The following is a 15,047-nucleotide window of genomic DNA, read 5'->3' on the forward strand; positions in this document are numbered from 1 at the left end:
GTTGTCAATTATTCATGCATCATGTATTATAAGTGTTATAATACGACATGATAAAATTACAAGAGAGCATACACATGCATTATGAAATATAAGAGTTATATTTATGCATGCAGTAAGCATATTCATGCGTCATCTTTATATTATAAGCATTATAGTATAAGAGTGAATGGAAGTATGTTTGCTTGGTTCATTGCTTGGTTTTATAAGTGTTATATAAAAGTAGCAATGAGTGAACAATGCATGAAGCATGACACTTAGGCTAATTAGTAAAAGTTATGAATGCCTCGTATGTGTTTGCTTCGCATTATGGATGGTTTTGGTTGTTTCTGTTATAAACGTTATAATGGAAATTTGAACTAAAATCGATAAGAAAGAGTTGCATACAAACTTAAGCAAACTCACATTTTAAAAGGGTTTTAGAATTGGATTGAGATAGACGTAAGTTCAAGGTTCTAATGGGATTAGCAACCTAAGTTTAATCTTTTTAAATCAGTTTAATAGGATTAAATTGATTGGCATAAAATATTAAAATTGAATTAAATCTATCTATAAGGGACCTTTTTTCTAAGGCGGGTTCTGTCTAGACTGGGGTACTTAAGCTGATGGAATTGGAACCCTACCTGGAAAGGTGAATTAGATAGATTTTCTGCAAGCATGCGACAGTTGATCAAAGACTTCGTTAAAATGTTTAATGGATAATGATTAAAAGTTGTTCAACTTTCCAAGGTAAATGTTACTCTTAGACAAACCTAAAAATAACTTAATTAAAATCCTTAGTTGTGTTTTTTCTAAGTAAACTAAACACTAGGTTATAAAATACTCAGTGGGAGGAATATATATATATATATATATGATATGTTAATGATTCCACTAATGTTCTCCCTAAATTTTCACGTCGTGAGATTCATGCTTGGTCTCGTGGTGCCCTGGGAGCATCCCCCTTCGAAAGGTGTTTGCATGAGCCAATATCAAGGTAGACGGAGAGAGTATTTATAGTAAGTGGGTGAAGGGTGTGTATCAACACGTCCTACGGTCTCCTTCATTGGTTCGCACTATGAGATCATTCTTGCATTCCCTCGTGGTGCCCTGGGAGCGTCCCCCTTCGGATGGGTTTTGTGCAGTTGGTCAATATCAAGGTGAACTCCAGAAATGGATAGGGTCACTTTAGTTTTTGGGAAATTTTTCCCTTCGGATTGGCTATTTTGGATGGAACTCTAGGACCTAAAATGACAAGTCACACTTACGGGAAACTGTTAAGTAAGTTAATGATTTCTTGACCAAATCAATGATGGCTAGTTGTTATAGGAGCAAAAGTTGTTTTGGTATTAACGACTGGTTGAGAATGTCTCAATTCAGAGGAAGGATAAATTGACCACCCTTCGACGGCTTTTGTCCTAAGATTTTGAAGCGTCATTGCGAAACTAAATGTCACATAAGGTTCATGTTAATTTTGCTAAACTGTATTAGATGTTGTTTGTTTTTCAACAAGTATTTACTTAAAACCTAATGTAGGTCAATGTGTTTGTTTTTTCAGCATCATGTTTGATTTTCCATTAAATGCCTCTAGTTTGACCGATTTCATACAGTGGAAAAAATCCACTAAAACATATTTTGTGGTAAACGACCTTGAGTTTATCATAGTTGAGAAGTGTCTTCAAGTCTCGACTCTTGATGCACCGCGAAGTGTTCGCAATGCATATGAGGTGGGGATGAAGGCTAATTCATTGGCCCGAATTCACATTTTGTCCAACATACCTGATGCTTTAGCCAAAAGGGTTGAGAACATGGTCATTGCACGTGAGATCATGGACTCGTTGCAAGAATTGTTTGAACGTCAGTTCTCACTTTTTGGGCACAAAGGGATGGATGACAATACCAGTAGTGTCAGTTCCCAAGTTAATCTCCAGGAAGAGAAAGCAAGTGTTGCAACTCTGTTAAAGTTCATCGATGAGAAATGTTCTTTAAAATTGAACTTGTAGGATATTTAGGTTCTGATGCTAATCCCACTACTCTTCAAAAGAGGAGGATGTCTAAAGACAATAAATATGATTTATTGGTATTGGAGACGTGTTTGGTAGAGAATGATGATTTTGCCTGGATCTTTGATTCGGGTGCTACTAACCACGTCAGCTTCTCTTACCAAGGATTTAGTTCCTGGCAAACGTTGCCATAGGGAAAGTTGACTCTTCGAGTCAGTACTGGTGAGGTTGTTTCAGTTGTTGTTGTGGGCAGGCTGAAGTTATTTTTGGACAAAAAACGTTATTTGTTACTGGATAATGTTTTTGTAGTTACTCATATCAAGATAAAAGTAATCTCAGTTTCTTATCTCATTGAACAAGGTTATACCGTCTCCTTTTCCGATAGAAAAGTGGTTATTTTCAAGAATGGTATGAAGATTGGTTTTAGTTCAATGGAGAATAACTTGTATGTACTAAGGCTGTTAGTCATTAAAGCCTTGCTTAATACTGAAATGTTCAGTACGACAACGATAGCTAAAACACCAGAGCTTTCTCCTAAGGAAAATGCCCATCTTTGGCATCTAAGGTTAGGTCACATCAACCTCAATAGGATTGAGCAGTTGGTGAAACGTGGACTTCTAAAGTGTTTAGAAGAAAACTCATTGTCGGTATGTGAATCATGCCTTGAAGGCAAGATGACCAAACGACCTTTTACTGGAAAAGGTTATAGAGCCAACGAAGCCTTGGAACTTGTACATTCAGACCTCTATGGTTCGATGAGTGTTAGGGTTCGAGGTGGATATGAATATTTCATCTCTTTCATAAATGATTATTCACGATATAGGTATCTCTACCTAATGCAACGTAAGTCTGAAACCCTTGACAAGTTCAAGGAGTATAAGGTTGAAATTGAAAACTTGTTAAGTAAGAAGATAAAAACACTACGATATGATCATGGTGGAAAGTATATAGACCTCCAATTCCAGAACTATATGATAAAACATGGAATTGCGTCCTAACTCTCGACCCTAGGTACACCTTAGCAGAATGGTGTATCAGAAAGGAGAAACATAATGAAACAATGTGTTTATTGGATATGAATAAATTTCATAATTAAATAATAATTATTTTATTCATCAAACAATGTGTTTCTTTACAAAACAACGAGACTCCGGGAAAATTAGGACACTAATCCCAACAAGCTTTACGTATAGTAAACATGACTAATTTCAAAATATACCTTTTTTATATGAAATATGTAGTATATTGCAGTCGATTGCTTCGTCTCTCTTTTTCGACCATGCATTGTAGTATGTTGTAGACGACTCAAGATCCAGTACGTCATCACCTTCGTTTCCGTCTGCATCGATAGTTGAGGTTCATGAATCTTCATTGGCTGTCAATTGCAGCAGGTCGATGCCTTGGTCGTTGGTCGTTGATTGAGAAATAATGAAGATTGAAAATAAGAAGGAATAAAAATGAAGAAGTAATTGAAAAGAATATTTCACAAAATGACCCAAAACCCATAAACTTTTCTATTAATTACCTATTCCTCAAAACTTTTCTACCACTGACCTTTTTCCCTATGCTAAATATCAAAATGACCCATAATTTTTAAAAAGCTTTCAGACCGCCACATTTCTTTTTCCTTCTACGATTTCCTCAGCCCTTCATTCAATGTGCATTCAATACATCAACAAAATTCCACCAAAACATTTATTCCCAACTAATATTCTGAAGAGAATGGAACGTCTATCTCATTATTCATTTTTTGTCGTCGAACTCCCCACGAAATTCTCTCATTGTTCTTTCGTAGCTTTCTTTTAGATTTTCAGCCCAATATCTTCGGATTCTTTGATAGCTTTCTCTCGTAGCTTTCATCGTCGAATTCAGTCCATATTTCTTCTTCCTTCAACGGTTTCTTCAGCCCTTCATTAAATGTACGATTTATTCTCTCAGATCACTTTCATAATAAGTGTCGTTTAGCATTAAATTACTACACGATCGTTTATAATTTACTAAACGATCGAGTAGTAAATTATACACAATCGTTTAGTAAATTATAAACGATCATGTAGTAATTTATAACGATCGTTTAGTAAATCATAAACCATCGTTTAGTAATATATGCAATAAGTAATTATACATGATCGTTTAGTAATTATACACGATCGTTTAGTAAATTAGAACGATCGTTTAGTAATTTATAAACGATCGTTTAGCAATTTACTATGTGATCGTTTAGTAAATTATACTCATTGCATATATTACTAAACGATCATTTGTAATTTACTAAACTATCGTGTAATAAATTATTTATGATCGTATAGTAAATTATAAATGATCGTGTAGTAATTTATATACGATCGTATAGTAATTTATACACGATCGCTTAGTAATTTATACACGATCGCATAATAATTTATACACGATTGTTCACTTATCAATGATTTGTTTATCCAATTGTAGATCAATGGCGCTACTTCGCATCTTTGTACGATTTGATAGGGATTGGGATGAGTCTGGAGGAAATTATATTGGTGGTCATATGAAAGGTCTAAAAGTCAGAAATGACATAACAGTTAGTGAATTAGTGAGTATGATGCACCAACGACTGAATATCGATCCGGATATGTTTGATATACACATCAAATGTTACTACAATATATTGGTCCCGACTCCCCCAATTAACATAGTCGAAGATGAAGATCTTAGCTTCTTTTTATAAGGTAATAGGGCATCCCGGATACCATTATTTGTATCATTTACACCTGCTAACAGTCATGAAGTACACCAACATTGCAATCCAACCGATTAACCCAATCCAATTCATACCGTGTCTACAATTGATTATCATACTGGGCCATGTAACTTGGGGGATGACCAAAATGAAGCTTGGTTTGGTCGAAACAATGAACCCAAATGTACTTCACAATTCAATACTGAATATGGATATGGACAAACTTCTTCAACACCTAACATCCATGTTCCAACCCCATCGGTGGACTTTATCGGTTGTGATGCCTTTGGTTCTAATGCATTCCACCATTCCAACCAAACCATTTGTTGATATACCCAAACCATCAAAGGGCCCATCGTATGACAACCTCATCACAATACCTCATGACTGTCTGAATGACAAGGATATAAAGGTCGGTCAAATTTTCTTTTTGAAATATGACTTGTCAGTTAAATTATTGATGCTTGCAATAAGAAAGAACTTTGACTACCCGTAAAAAAGTCAGCGAAGAGCTTGCTAACTGTCCGGTGTTCGGTGGAGGAATGCAAGTGGAGGGTCCATGCCAAAAAAATGAAAAAAAGTGCTTCCTTCAAAGTAGCCGAATATCCCAACGAACATACATGTTATCTTGAAATGAGAATTGGTAATAATCGACAAGCAAAAAGTTTGGTTATTGGACACTTAATAAAGTCCAAATACGGACAAGTTGGCCGAACATATCGCCCAAGTGATGTAATTGAGGACGTCCGACGAGAATATGGAGTGAACATCACCTACGGACGAGCTTATCGCGCTAGTGAATACAAATTGGTGTATGCACGAAAACTAAACGATCGCGTAACAGTTAGCTAAACGATTGCTTAGTATTATCTAAACGATCGCTTTATAAATTACTACACGATCGCGTAATGGATATCTAATCGATCGCTTAGCAGTTAGCTAAACGATTGCTTAGTTTTATCTAAACGATTGCATAACAAAACCTAAACGATCGTTTAGTATTAGCCAAATGATCGCATAATGGATATCTAAACGATCGCTTACTATTCTCTACACGATCGCGTAACATTTAGCTAAATGATCACTTAGTAATATCCATCTGATCGCTTAGTAATATCTCTTCGATTGCTGATAACTTGTAGAAATACAAGTTATTTATATTGTTTTATTTAGATATTGCGGTAAAAAGAAAGAAAAGTTGCATCAATAGTATAGAAATTGGCTAAGAAATGCGAAAATTATAAAATGTCGTCAATACACCCACTACACCATTGCGATGGTAGAATAAAATGTTTCAGTTTCTGTTTGCAGGAAATCAGTCACCACATGCGTTAATGGCTCAAAGATAAAATAAACGATGCATCTACGTCGCATTGCGCCTATCATTCAGGAATGAAGAGATGATCAACGCAATGACGGTGCATGTGACAATCGATCAAGAGCTTAGCGATCAATGCAAATTCAACCGCATGCGGTAATAAAAAATAACACTGCATGCAGCGATCGATCGAAGATGTAAAGAGCAACGCATCTGCGGAGGATTTTGACAAATGTACAACTTTCAATTGTGCATTTCTGACGGGTTGATTGCATAACAGAAGGAATATTCACTCCGCCATTTAAGGAACTACCATAACCATAAAGTGGGACCACGAAGTCAAAGAGCCAGGCTTCACCTATAAATAGCTTCTGTAAATCCACTGAAAAATATACATGAATACATAGAGACTTGCATATACTGATTATGAGAGTGAGACTGGTCTGAAGCGACTTACAGAGTAGATTCGAGTGAACCACAAGACAAGGCCGAGAGGTGAGTCTCCGAGCAGAGAATCCTTCTAATTCCTATAGTTGAAGCTCTGCGTGAAGGTCAATTCTACCAGGAAAGCAAGCCTGAGAGGGAAGTTTTCCTTTCCATTACTTCCACACGTCGGTAAGCACAACCTCCATTCAAGATTTGTGTCAAGACGTTGACACTCCTTCTGTATTTGTTTCTAATCTCTATTTCATCATTTGTATTCATCCTCCTTAATCTTTTATTCACACCATGTATCGAACGTTTAATTCTAGAGTTAAATGTTATGATAATTTCTATTGCCATCTCTCTGTCTCTTTCCGTTCATCCATAACCCATTTTCTCCATGATATTTTCCTAATTCCCTGTGTAATTAGCAAGAATTAAGCGAGTGAGTTAATTTGTGTTAAGGAAATAATTAAGTTTAGCTAAAGCATGCTCGACGGCATCTTCACTTGTGAGAGCAGAAGTGAAGATGTTATTCCGCCTATCGAGAAGGTTGGAAGAATGCGTTAACTAAAGCGATGAGTATTTCTAGAGATGGAAACAACCTTGCGTTCATCACGTTCATCCTGTTTCACCATAGAGATATGGGAATGCGGCCGATCACTAAGAGGTGTACGCCAAGGGAAAGCGGATCTTAGTTGCATCTTTAACGCAATTGAAAAACTTGCGATGTTTTTACTATTTACTCTTTCTCTTTCTGCTTCATTCATAAAGACTTGTCATCTCATACATTGAATCTTTGTACAACTTTACAGTCAGTTCTCGACCTTAGTATCGTGTATCATGTTTCTTGTATCGTGTATATATTAGTTTAGGATTTTATTTTATCAACACAATTTTATTTCATCGCAATTTACATTCCTGTATAAACCTAATTCTTTATTCATTGTTAAACCAGTCGCATGTATAAAAAAAGTAACGCATTGACGAAAACAATCCCTGTGTTCGACCTCAGATTGTTCTGAGAAACTTGCGTTGGAATTATACTTGGTTTCAGCGCAAGGAAACTTGTGACACGCATTACTCCATCGCATACTACGAGCATACCATTAACAACGCATATATTTAGATGTAGTATCGCATAAAAATGTCTTTATCACAAAGTATTTGAGCGCATATTTAGCACATCATTCATCCCATCCATAAGCCATGCGTCATAGTAGATAAAGAGATTAACTTAGTAGTAGTGTGCATAAGTGATAACATAACTCAACATCTCATTCATTCATATTCGTCATTGTCCTTCTGCTTAAAGATTCATTTTCACCGTTACAATTGCTTAGTAATATTTATCCGATCGCTTAAAATATTCGTACAGACGCGTTCACCATGCAGTCTGAAGACTTTTTAAAAACTGGGGGTAATTTTGAAATTTCGTATGGAGAAAAGAACAGTGGTAGAAAAGTTTTTTTACGAAGAGGTCATTTGTAGAACATTTTTTGGGTTTTAGGTCATTTCGTGAAATTTTCCTAATTGAAAATAATCCCTCCTTTGCGGTCGATTGAAGGGACGTGGGGAAGAAGTTCTATTGGAAATAGGAATTTTTTATTAAAAAAATTATAAAAAGGCATCATTTCGTGCGTGAGGGGAAGAATCTGAATCGTTTCTATTATTATTTTTATTTTTAAATGTATATAAATACGTGTCTGAGTGGAAGAATTTAATTAGTGAAAAATCTAGGTCAAATAGTTTATTTTATTTTATTTTTAAAAAAATAGAATGTTGCCCCTCCCTTCCGTACATATTCCTTCAAGAAATTCACAGTAGGCCCAAAATACTATTGGGCTTAGTCAGATGCCGAATCGAAGGCCCGATATTGTCTTCTACCTTTTCGATCCGATATGTATCTTTTCTTCGTCTGCACTTCACAAATCTTCGTTCTCGAGCGGCTGTTCTCCCGCGAATCTCATCTCGCTGCAGCTTCGTTCGTAATTTTGCCATCTTCAGCCACTTGAGCTACGGCAATATCGGCCACAAGCACATAGCCATTGGCATTGGGTTTGTTTCTCTTCAATTTCTGATTTACTGTATTTTTTTATGGTCTCATTTGATTTCTAGGGCTAGAGGCTTAGGGTACGTTATTCGTTAATTTTCCGTTGTTCATTTAGACTTATATTCTCCACCATTGGAATGAGAAGTAAAATCTTAGTTTTCTGTATGCAATCTCGTTTGTAAGATTTTCTTATGCATTGTGTTGTTTCTGCATCTTTCTTTCGGGTCTGTGAACGGGTAGATGGGGAAGTGGTTTATAGGTTGCAGCGTCTAGATGACATGAATGAATTAAGCTAGGCCTGTGAATTGTGTTTGTTTGTATGTTTGTATATGAATGTTTTTTGGAACAATCTCTCCACGAGTATGAAATTGCTCTAAAAGCGATGCCAGGTGATCGCGTTGGTGGTTACTATTGGCGTTAGGGATGGTAAATAGTTTTTGTAGCTTTAGTTTTTCTGTTAGAAAAATATTTATCCAGTATATGTCAATGTAGTTTCTAATATTCTGTTGAATTTGTGGTGTAAATTAGTACTGGAATTTTATTTCAAATGATCAAAAACTGTTGAATGACTGCAAAAACCACAGATAAAAGACTTAAACTATAAGAAGCCGAGAAACTTGTACAGAATTAGCAAGAAATCCTTCTTCAAAAGAATTTGTCCCAGAGTGATCAAACAGCAAGCTGTCTTCCATCAGAGGCATGGTATTCTAATAAGTCAGCAACATTAAAAGTGGAGGAAAACATGTATTGAGAAGGGAGGTCAATAAGCATTAAGACCAATCTTCTGTAGTACTGTAAAAGGTCTGATTTTCTTAGGCAGTAACTTCAAATTCTATCCTTTTGAATTGATTATTTTATAGACCCCAAATTGCCTTGACTTCTGTTTCTCCACTCTAGAAGGAAAAGTAATGACATCCATAATATAATATAGAGGCTGTAGTTTCACGTCTCTCTATATTTATATATACACATATATATCTTCCCTCAACCTGTTGACAGAACGAGCTATAAGTTGGTTTTCCGTCTTAGCAAAATTGGTTCTTGCATTTAACCACTTGAATTCCTCTGTATGACTGGAATGCTTGGATTTATTTGGTTGCTTGTTGGTACTGATCATAAAGTTATTGTTCATAATCAACGGGAAGAAATTGATTGTTCATGAGTTTCAACATTTTTTGCCACATTCATATTGGTCTCTTTTCATATCTCCTTCAGTTGAATTGTAGTTGTTCCCACCAATTGAATGGCTCACTCTCAAGTTTAAAAGCAACCAACTTAACCTTTTTGTTTTCTGGGGTACCAATGTATTCGAAAAAGCTTTCAACGTCCTTAATCCAATCAAGTAAAGCCTTTAGATCCAATTTCCCACTAAATGTGGGGAGGTTTATTTTCATCTTATAATCCCCATAATTGGTCGGGTTAACTTGCTGATACAATGGCTTTTCATTGATAGATGGGATTTGTCGGAGTTGGTCCTCATCCTCTTCACTCAAGCTATCTATTTCAAGTAATTGAGGCCCCTCTAATGGAGGGCTAAATGGCCGGTTGAAGTTTCTTGGAGGTTCTTGAATATCCTGAGAGCTTCTTGAACTCTTCTTGGTGCTGGAAATTGTTGAACTTGCTGGGGCGGGTAAACCTCGCTTCTCATCCTTTCTTCCTGACGAAGACTTTTTGCAATTCTTACTCAGGAAGCATTTTACCTAGTTGGCCCCCCTTTTCTTTAGGGGTTTTGTGGGGCTTGGGTTTTTTGTGTGCCCTGTATTCCTTTTTCCTTAATGAAAGCCGTTGTTTCTTTATTAAAAATAAATCCCTTTATAGAAGGAGAGCTGAGTTGGACACAACTTGTTGACCTCCTGAACCGCTAGCAGCTAGACTTCCAGCCAAAAACTAACTAATATAAACAACTTACATCAAACAGTGCTAAAGAGCACAAGAATGTTAACCACAGATAAAACACTCAAACTACAAGAAACAAGACACTCGTAAAGAATTAGCAAAAAAGCCCCAAAAAAACATGCAAGGCTGAAATTCCCTAATCGGCTAATTATGGGACTAAGATTGAGAATTTTAACGTCTGCACAAGTCGACTGCAAAACTATTTCTGCAAAATTAGTAATTAGTTGAAGAGCTGTTTCCAAAATGATCACTCGTGATGGGATTACGGATTACCAGTTGTAAAATGTGGAACTTACAAAAATATTGACATAAATGACTTAATAGTTATAATAGTGAAAGAAGTTGATGCAGCAATATGGAATGTGAATTTTAGAGGATGTTGTTTGTGGATGGTATGGTTCACTACTGGATAAATTCTTAGTTTGGTGACGTGTTGGTAATATTCACTTGAGCCACTCTTGAAATTGTATGAAGAATGTAGTTGAGGAATTGGATAATTATTCTCGGATGTTGGGGGGATGTGGTATTTGTTTTGTTGGAATTTTACTACTTTGTTGAATGGGATTGGAAATTGGTGTTTTATATTTGAAGGGAAAAGAAAGAGTTTGGTTTGGATTCATGGATATGAATTTGGGTGTGTGGTTGTTATGTGGACAGGGAGGAGGCAGCATCGGTGTGATATTTTGGTGGTGGTGGTGTTTCACATATCAGTGGGGATAAGTATTGAAGGATAAGTTTGGAAATGAGTTCAGATAGCAGGAGTCGAAGCAGGAGCAGAAGCAGGAGCCCACTGGATCGTAAGATCCGGTCTGATCGTTTTTCATATCGTGATGCACCATACAGGAGAGAATCACGTCGGGGTTTCAGGTTTCTGATTTTGATAAATTATTTATATATCTCAATTCTGATATGTAGGGTGGGAAAGAATCTGGAGATATGTTTTTTTGTTATGCAGTCATGTTATCTTTTAATCCATCTTTGGCTGTGGAGCTAACCCCCCTTGATTTTTAGCTATATATCACTCACTCATACATGTAACACTCAGACATGGTCGTGGAGTCTTATGTTTTAAAGGAATTATGTAGCCATTGCATTATTGTGCTCTGCTGGTTTTGCATGTTTTGTGTTTGATGAACTTGTCAAATCTCTGCATTAACCGTGATTGAGCAGACATGGAAGTCTCCTGTGCAGCTGCATTACATATAATATCCATGTTATAGTAATTGCACTGTAATAGTATTTGATGCTGATGTCTCTGTTTTTTGGACATGATCATATATTGGTATGAAAAAATGTCTTTGTTCTATCATCATATAGATTTGTCATTTATTGTGTAAGATCTCAAGGGTGGAGTCTATAATGCAATTTTGGTGTGCATAAGATTGCTAACTGCTTTCTTCATGGATTCTCCCTTTTCCTGTTGTGAGCTGGTGGGAAAAGCTGAAGACTTGGGGGTATTTTGTTGTTGAAGTTCAGAGACTCAGAGTGTAGGTTTGGTTAGTTTGAGTCATTGGGGACCGATGCAAATGGGAAAACTTATGTTTGAGTCGTTTACCCTCTTAACTGTATAAAAAAAAGTTTGGGGGTGTTGCTATTGCATTGGGACCGTATAACGTCATGGATGAATCCTTTTTATTTTTTATTTTATAAATATATATATATATATATTTAGATCTTTCATTTTTCCTTGCTTAGCATTGAGCTGCTAATCTTTATCTGATTTTATTGCCAGTCGAGACAATCTTTGCAAGAATTGCAAGCGGCCTGGCCATTTTGCAAGAGAATGTCCCAATGTGGCAATTTGTCACAATTGTGGTCTCCCTGGGTAAGGACACTTGATCTTGTGCTTATTGCCTTTGTCGCCTATTTGGTCACAGAGGTTTATTGGGAGAATGCTCGTTTTTTATTTACCTAAATATTCACCATTCTACTTATTTCTGGCATTTTAAAAAGTGGCTTGTTATTTTCCATTCTACTTGACATGAAAATTACGGATTTGGTCCCATGCTATCATGTCATTGGCTGGGAGTATTCAATGTTTGTATCCTCAAATCAGGAGTGCCATTAATCTATTTAGAATTTGATATTTGAAGTTGACTTAGAAGATATATTGTAAGATGCTATCAAAGCGGGAATTTGATTATATTTGCATATTTGGCATACACATGTTTGAACGATGATCCCATTTCACTTACGGCTTAGTTTTTAATTGATAAATTCATGGTACTGGATCTTCTAGGCATATTGCTTCAGAGTGCACAACAAAGTCACTATGTTGGAACTGTCGAGAACCTGGTCACATGGCAAGTAGCTGTCCCAATGAAGGCATTTGCCACACCTGTGGTAAGGCGGGACATCGAGCCAGGGATTGCACGGCTCCTCCGATGCCACCTGGGGACTTGAGGCTTTGCAATAATTGCTACAAGCAAGGTCATATAGCAGCTGATTGTACTAATGAGAAGGCATGCAACAATTGCAGGAAGACAGGCCATCTTGCTCGCGATTGTCCAAATGACCCTATTTGCAACCTGTGTAATGTATCAGGGCATGTGGCCAGACAGTGTCCAAAGTCCAATGTCCTTGGAGACCGGGGAGACCGAGGCATCGGCAGTGGTGGTGGCAGTGGACGTGGTGGTGCTAGTGGTTACCGAGATGTTGTGTGCAGGAACTGCCAGCAGCTTGGCCATATGAGTAGGGATTGCATGGGCCCTTTGTTGATCTGCCATAACTGCGGGGGACGTGGTCACCTGGCATATGAATGCCCTTCTGGTCGGTTTATGGATCGTTATCCTAGGAGGTACTAGTGATTTAAAGAGCTAAACATGGTTAGACCTTTGGATTTTGCTTCGAGTTTAGACAATTTGGGAACTAAACTCTATAGATTGCTCTACTTACTTACGTTGTAGTATTTGCTTGTGCTATGTACCAAACATTGTTTTACGCTTAGATGACGAATTTTCAGTATTGTTGATTTTGGTTCTATGTAATAAGACTTCCCATCAATGATTCTAGTTGTTGATTTTCCTCGTGTTACCTTGTATACTTTGAATTATGACTCATTTTGAGATGCTAGTTGTAAACTTTTGACTTACATTATATTTCTGGATTATAGGCCTATTTCTCTTGATGATGCCATGGCTTTCTCAAGTTTCACCGTCTCATTTGATTAATGCTTCGAAGTTCGAATGTAATTTGTTAAAGGAAATGTATAAGAAAATAGAACTACTTTTCCTTGTTTCCCTATTTGAAGGGACCGAAACTCGAGTTAATTTGTCTAAAATATTAGGTCAAAATGAGATTTGACTTGATTTTAAAAGGTAAGTTTATATAATTTTTTGCTCGTACACGTGTATATATATTCTCCATCTCTTCCTGTTCTCTCGTTTCTTTCTGATTTTAGATATGCCTCTTCTCTAGTTTGTCATTCTCCTCTCCCTTCCTATCTCTTCTCTCTTTACCTTTTTTAGGTTGGAAAATTTTTAGATGAAAATGACTTTCAAATTTGAAAAAAAAAAATGGAATGCTCCTTTCTTAGTGGTGAGACAGTTAGTGGTTGTGACGGTGGTGAGAATATAGGAAAAAGTAGTAGAGAGGGAGGAGAAAACTTAGCGAGATTGGGAAAAAACGAGCGAAGTGCAAAAAAAATGAGTAAGGAATGCACGTAAGCAGAAGTCAACTTGAATTTGATAAATTAGGTTAATTTGAATTTGAATTAGATTAGGGGAATTGAATTTGAATTTGCTAAATTCTATATTTAGTAAACAAATAAATTAGCATTAAGACTAATATACCGCAAATGAGATTTCACAGCATTGATCTAACTATTAAATGGAAGTGGCTAAAAAGCGAGAAGAAAAACAATAAAACTTATCCTGAATGATTTGTATAACAAATCTTGACAACCAAAGAAAGTGACATCCAAAAAACAATTCAACAAAAATACCTTTATGGTCCTTAGGTAGTTTATATTTAGTTCCTATACTTCAAATTGTCACACATTTAATTCATAAGTTTTGAGTTTGGTTTCAATCTAATCACTAAGTTTCAAAATACTACAATTTTACCATTGACATTTGAGTTTGACTTTAATTTGGTCATTATATTTCAAGATTTACACTTTAAACCTCAATTTTTTTATTATATACTCATTGTTCGTCTTAGGGGTGAAATCGGTTCGGTTTGATGGCCAAACCGAACCGAACCGCTTTTGTTTATACATGAAACCGAACCAAACCCGAACCAAACCGAATTGGTTCAATTCGGTTTCAAGAATCGGTTTAGTTATTTACCTCTGTTCGACGAAAAAGAACGACGGCAGAAAGAAGATGTGAACTTTGGTTCTACAAAAGAAGAAGTGAATGGCCTGGTCGATGAAGAAGAACCAGATGGTCTGGTCGAGTCGTCGACTAAAGAAGAACTCTGGTACATATCTGATTTCGTAAGGCGGTCTGGTAACGAAGATGAACAACAACATTCTGGTAACGAAGAAGAACGGTGGCGGTCAATGAAGAAGAATGACGGCAGAAACCCTAGTTGGTATAAATCTGATTGGCGAAGGGGAAGGAGATCGTGAAATGGAAATGCAAAATCGAATGCGTGAGTCGTGAGGAGGGTGGAAGGCAACGCTCGAGTGCTGAAGTGAGTTTAAATTAGGTTATT

The 15,047-nt window shown here is 36.6% G+C and overlaps 1 protein-coding gene across 4 annotated transcripts; it reads left to right on the forward strand.

The window, feature by feature from the left end:
- Nucleotides 1–8,340: 8,340 nt before the first annotated feature.
- Nucleotides 8,341–13,486, forward strand: LOC120077868 (zinc finger protein GIS2). 4 transcript variants are annotated; one of them, XM_039031953.1, is made up of 6 exons: nucleotides 8,355–8,497; nucleotides 9,077–9,293; nucleotides 9,946–10,122; nucleotides 11,046–11,255; nucleotides 12,121–12,213; nucleotides 12,628–13,486. In XM_039031953.1, the coding sequence occupies exons 4-6, from the start codon at nucleotides 11,131–11,133 to the stop codon at nucleotides 13,190–13,192; spliced, it is 783 nt and encodes a 260-aa protein (XP_038887881.1). In that variant the 5' UTR covers nucleotides 8,355–8,497; nucleotides 9,077–9,293; nucleotides 9,946–10,122; nucleotides 11,046–11,130; the 3' UTR covers nucleotides 13,193–13,486. The 4 variants fall into 4 exon arrangements, with proteins under 4 accessions (XP_038887879.1, XP_038887880.1, XP_038887881.1 ...); XM_039031952.1 differs by lacking the exon at nucleotides 9,077–9,293 and having other exon boundaries at nucleotides 8,344–8,497; XM_039031954.1 differs by lacking the exon at nucleotides 9,946–10,122.
- Nucleotides 13,487–15,047: the final 1,561 nt, after the last annotated feature.

The sequence above is a fragment of the Benincasa hispida genome, chromosome 5, assembly GCF_009727055.1.
Source record: "Benincasa hispida cultivar B227 chromosome 5, ASM972705v1, whole genome shotgun sequence".
NCBI lineage: Eukaryota > Viridiplantae > Streptophyta > Magnoliopsida > Cucurbitales > Cucurbitaceae > Benincasa > Benincasa hispida.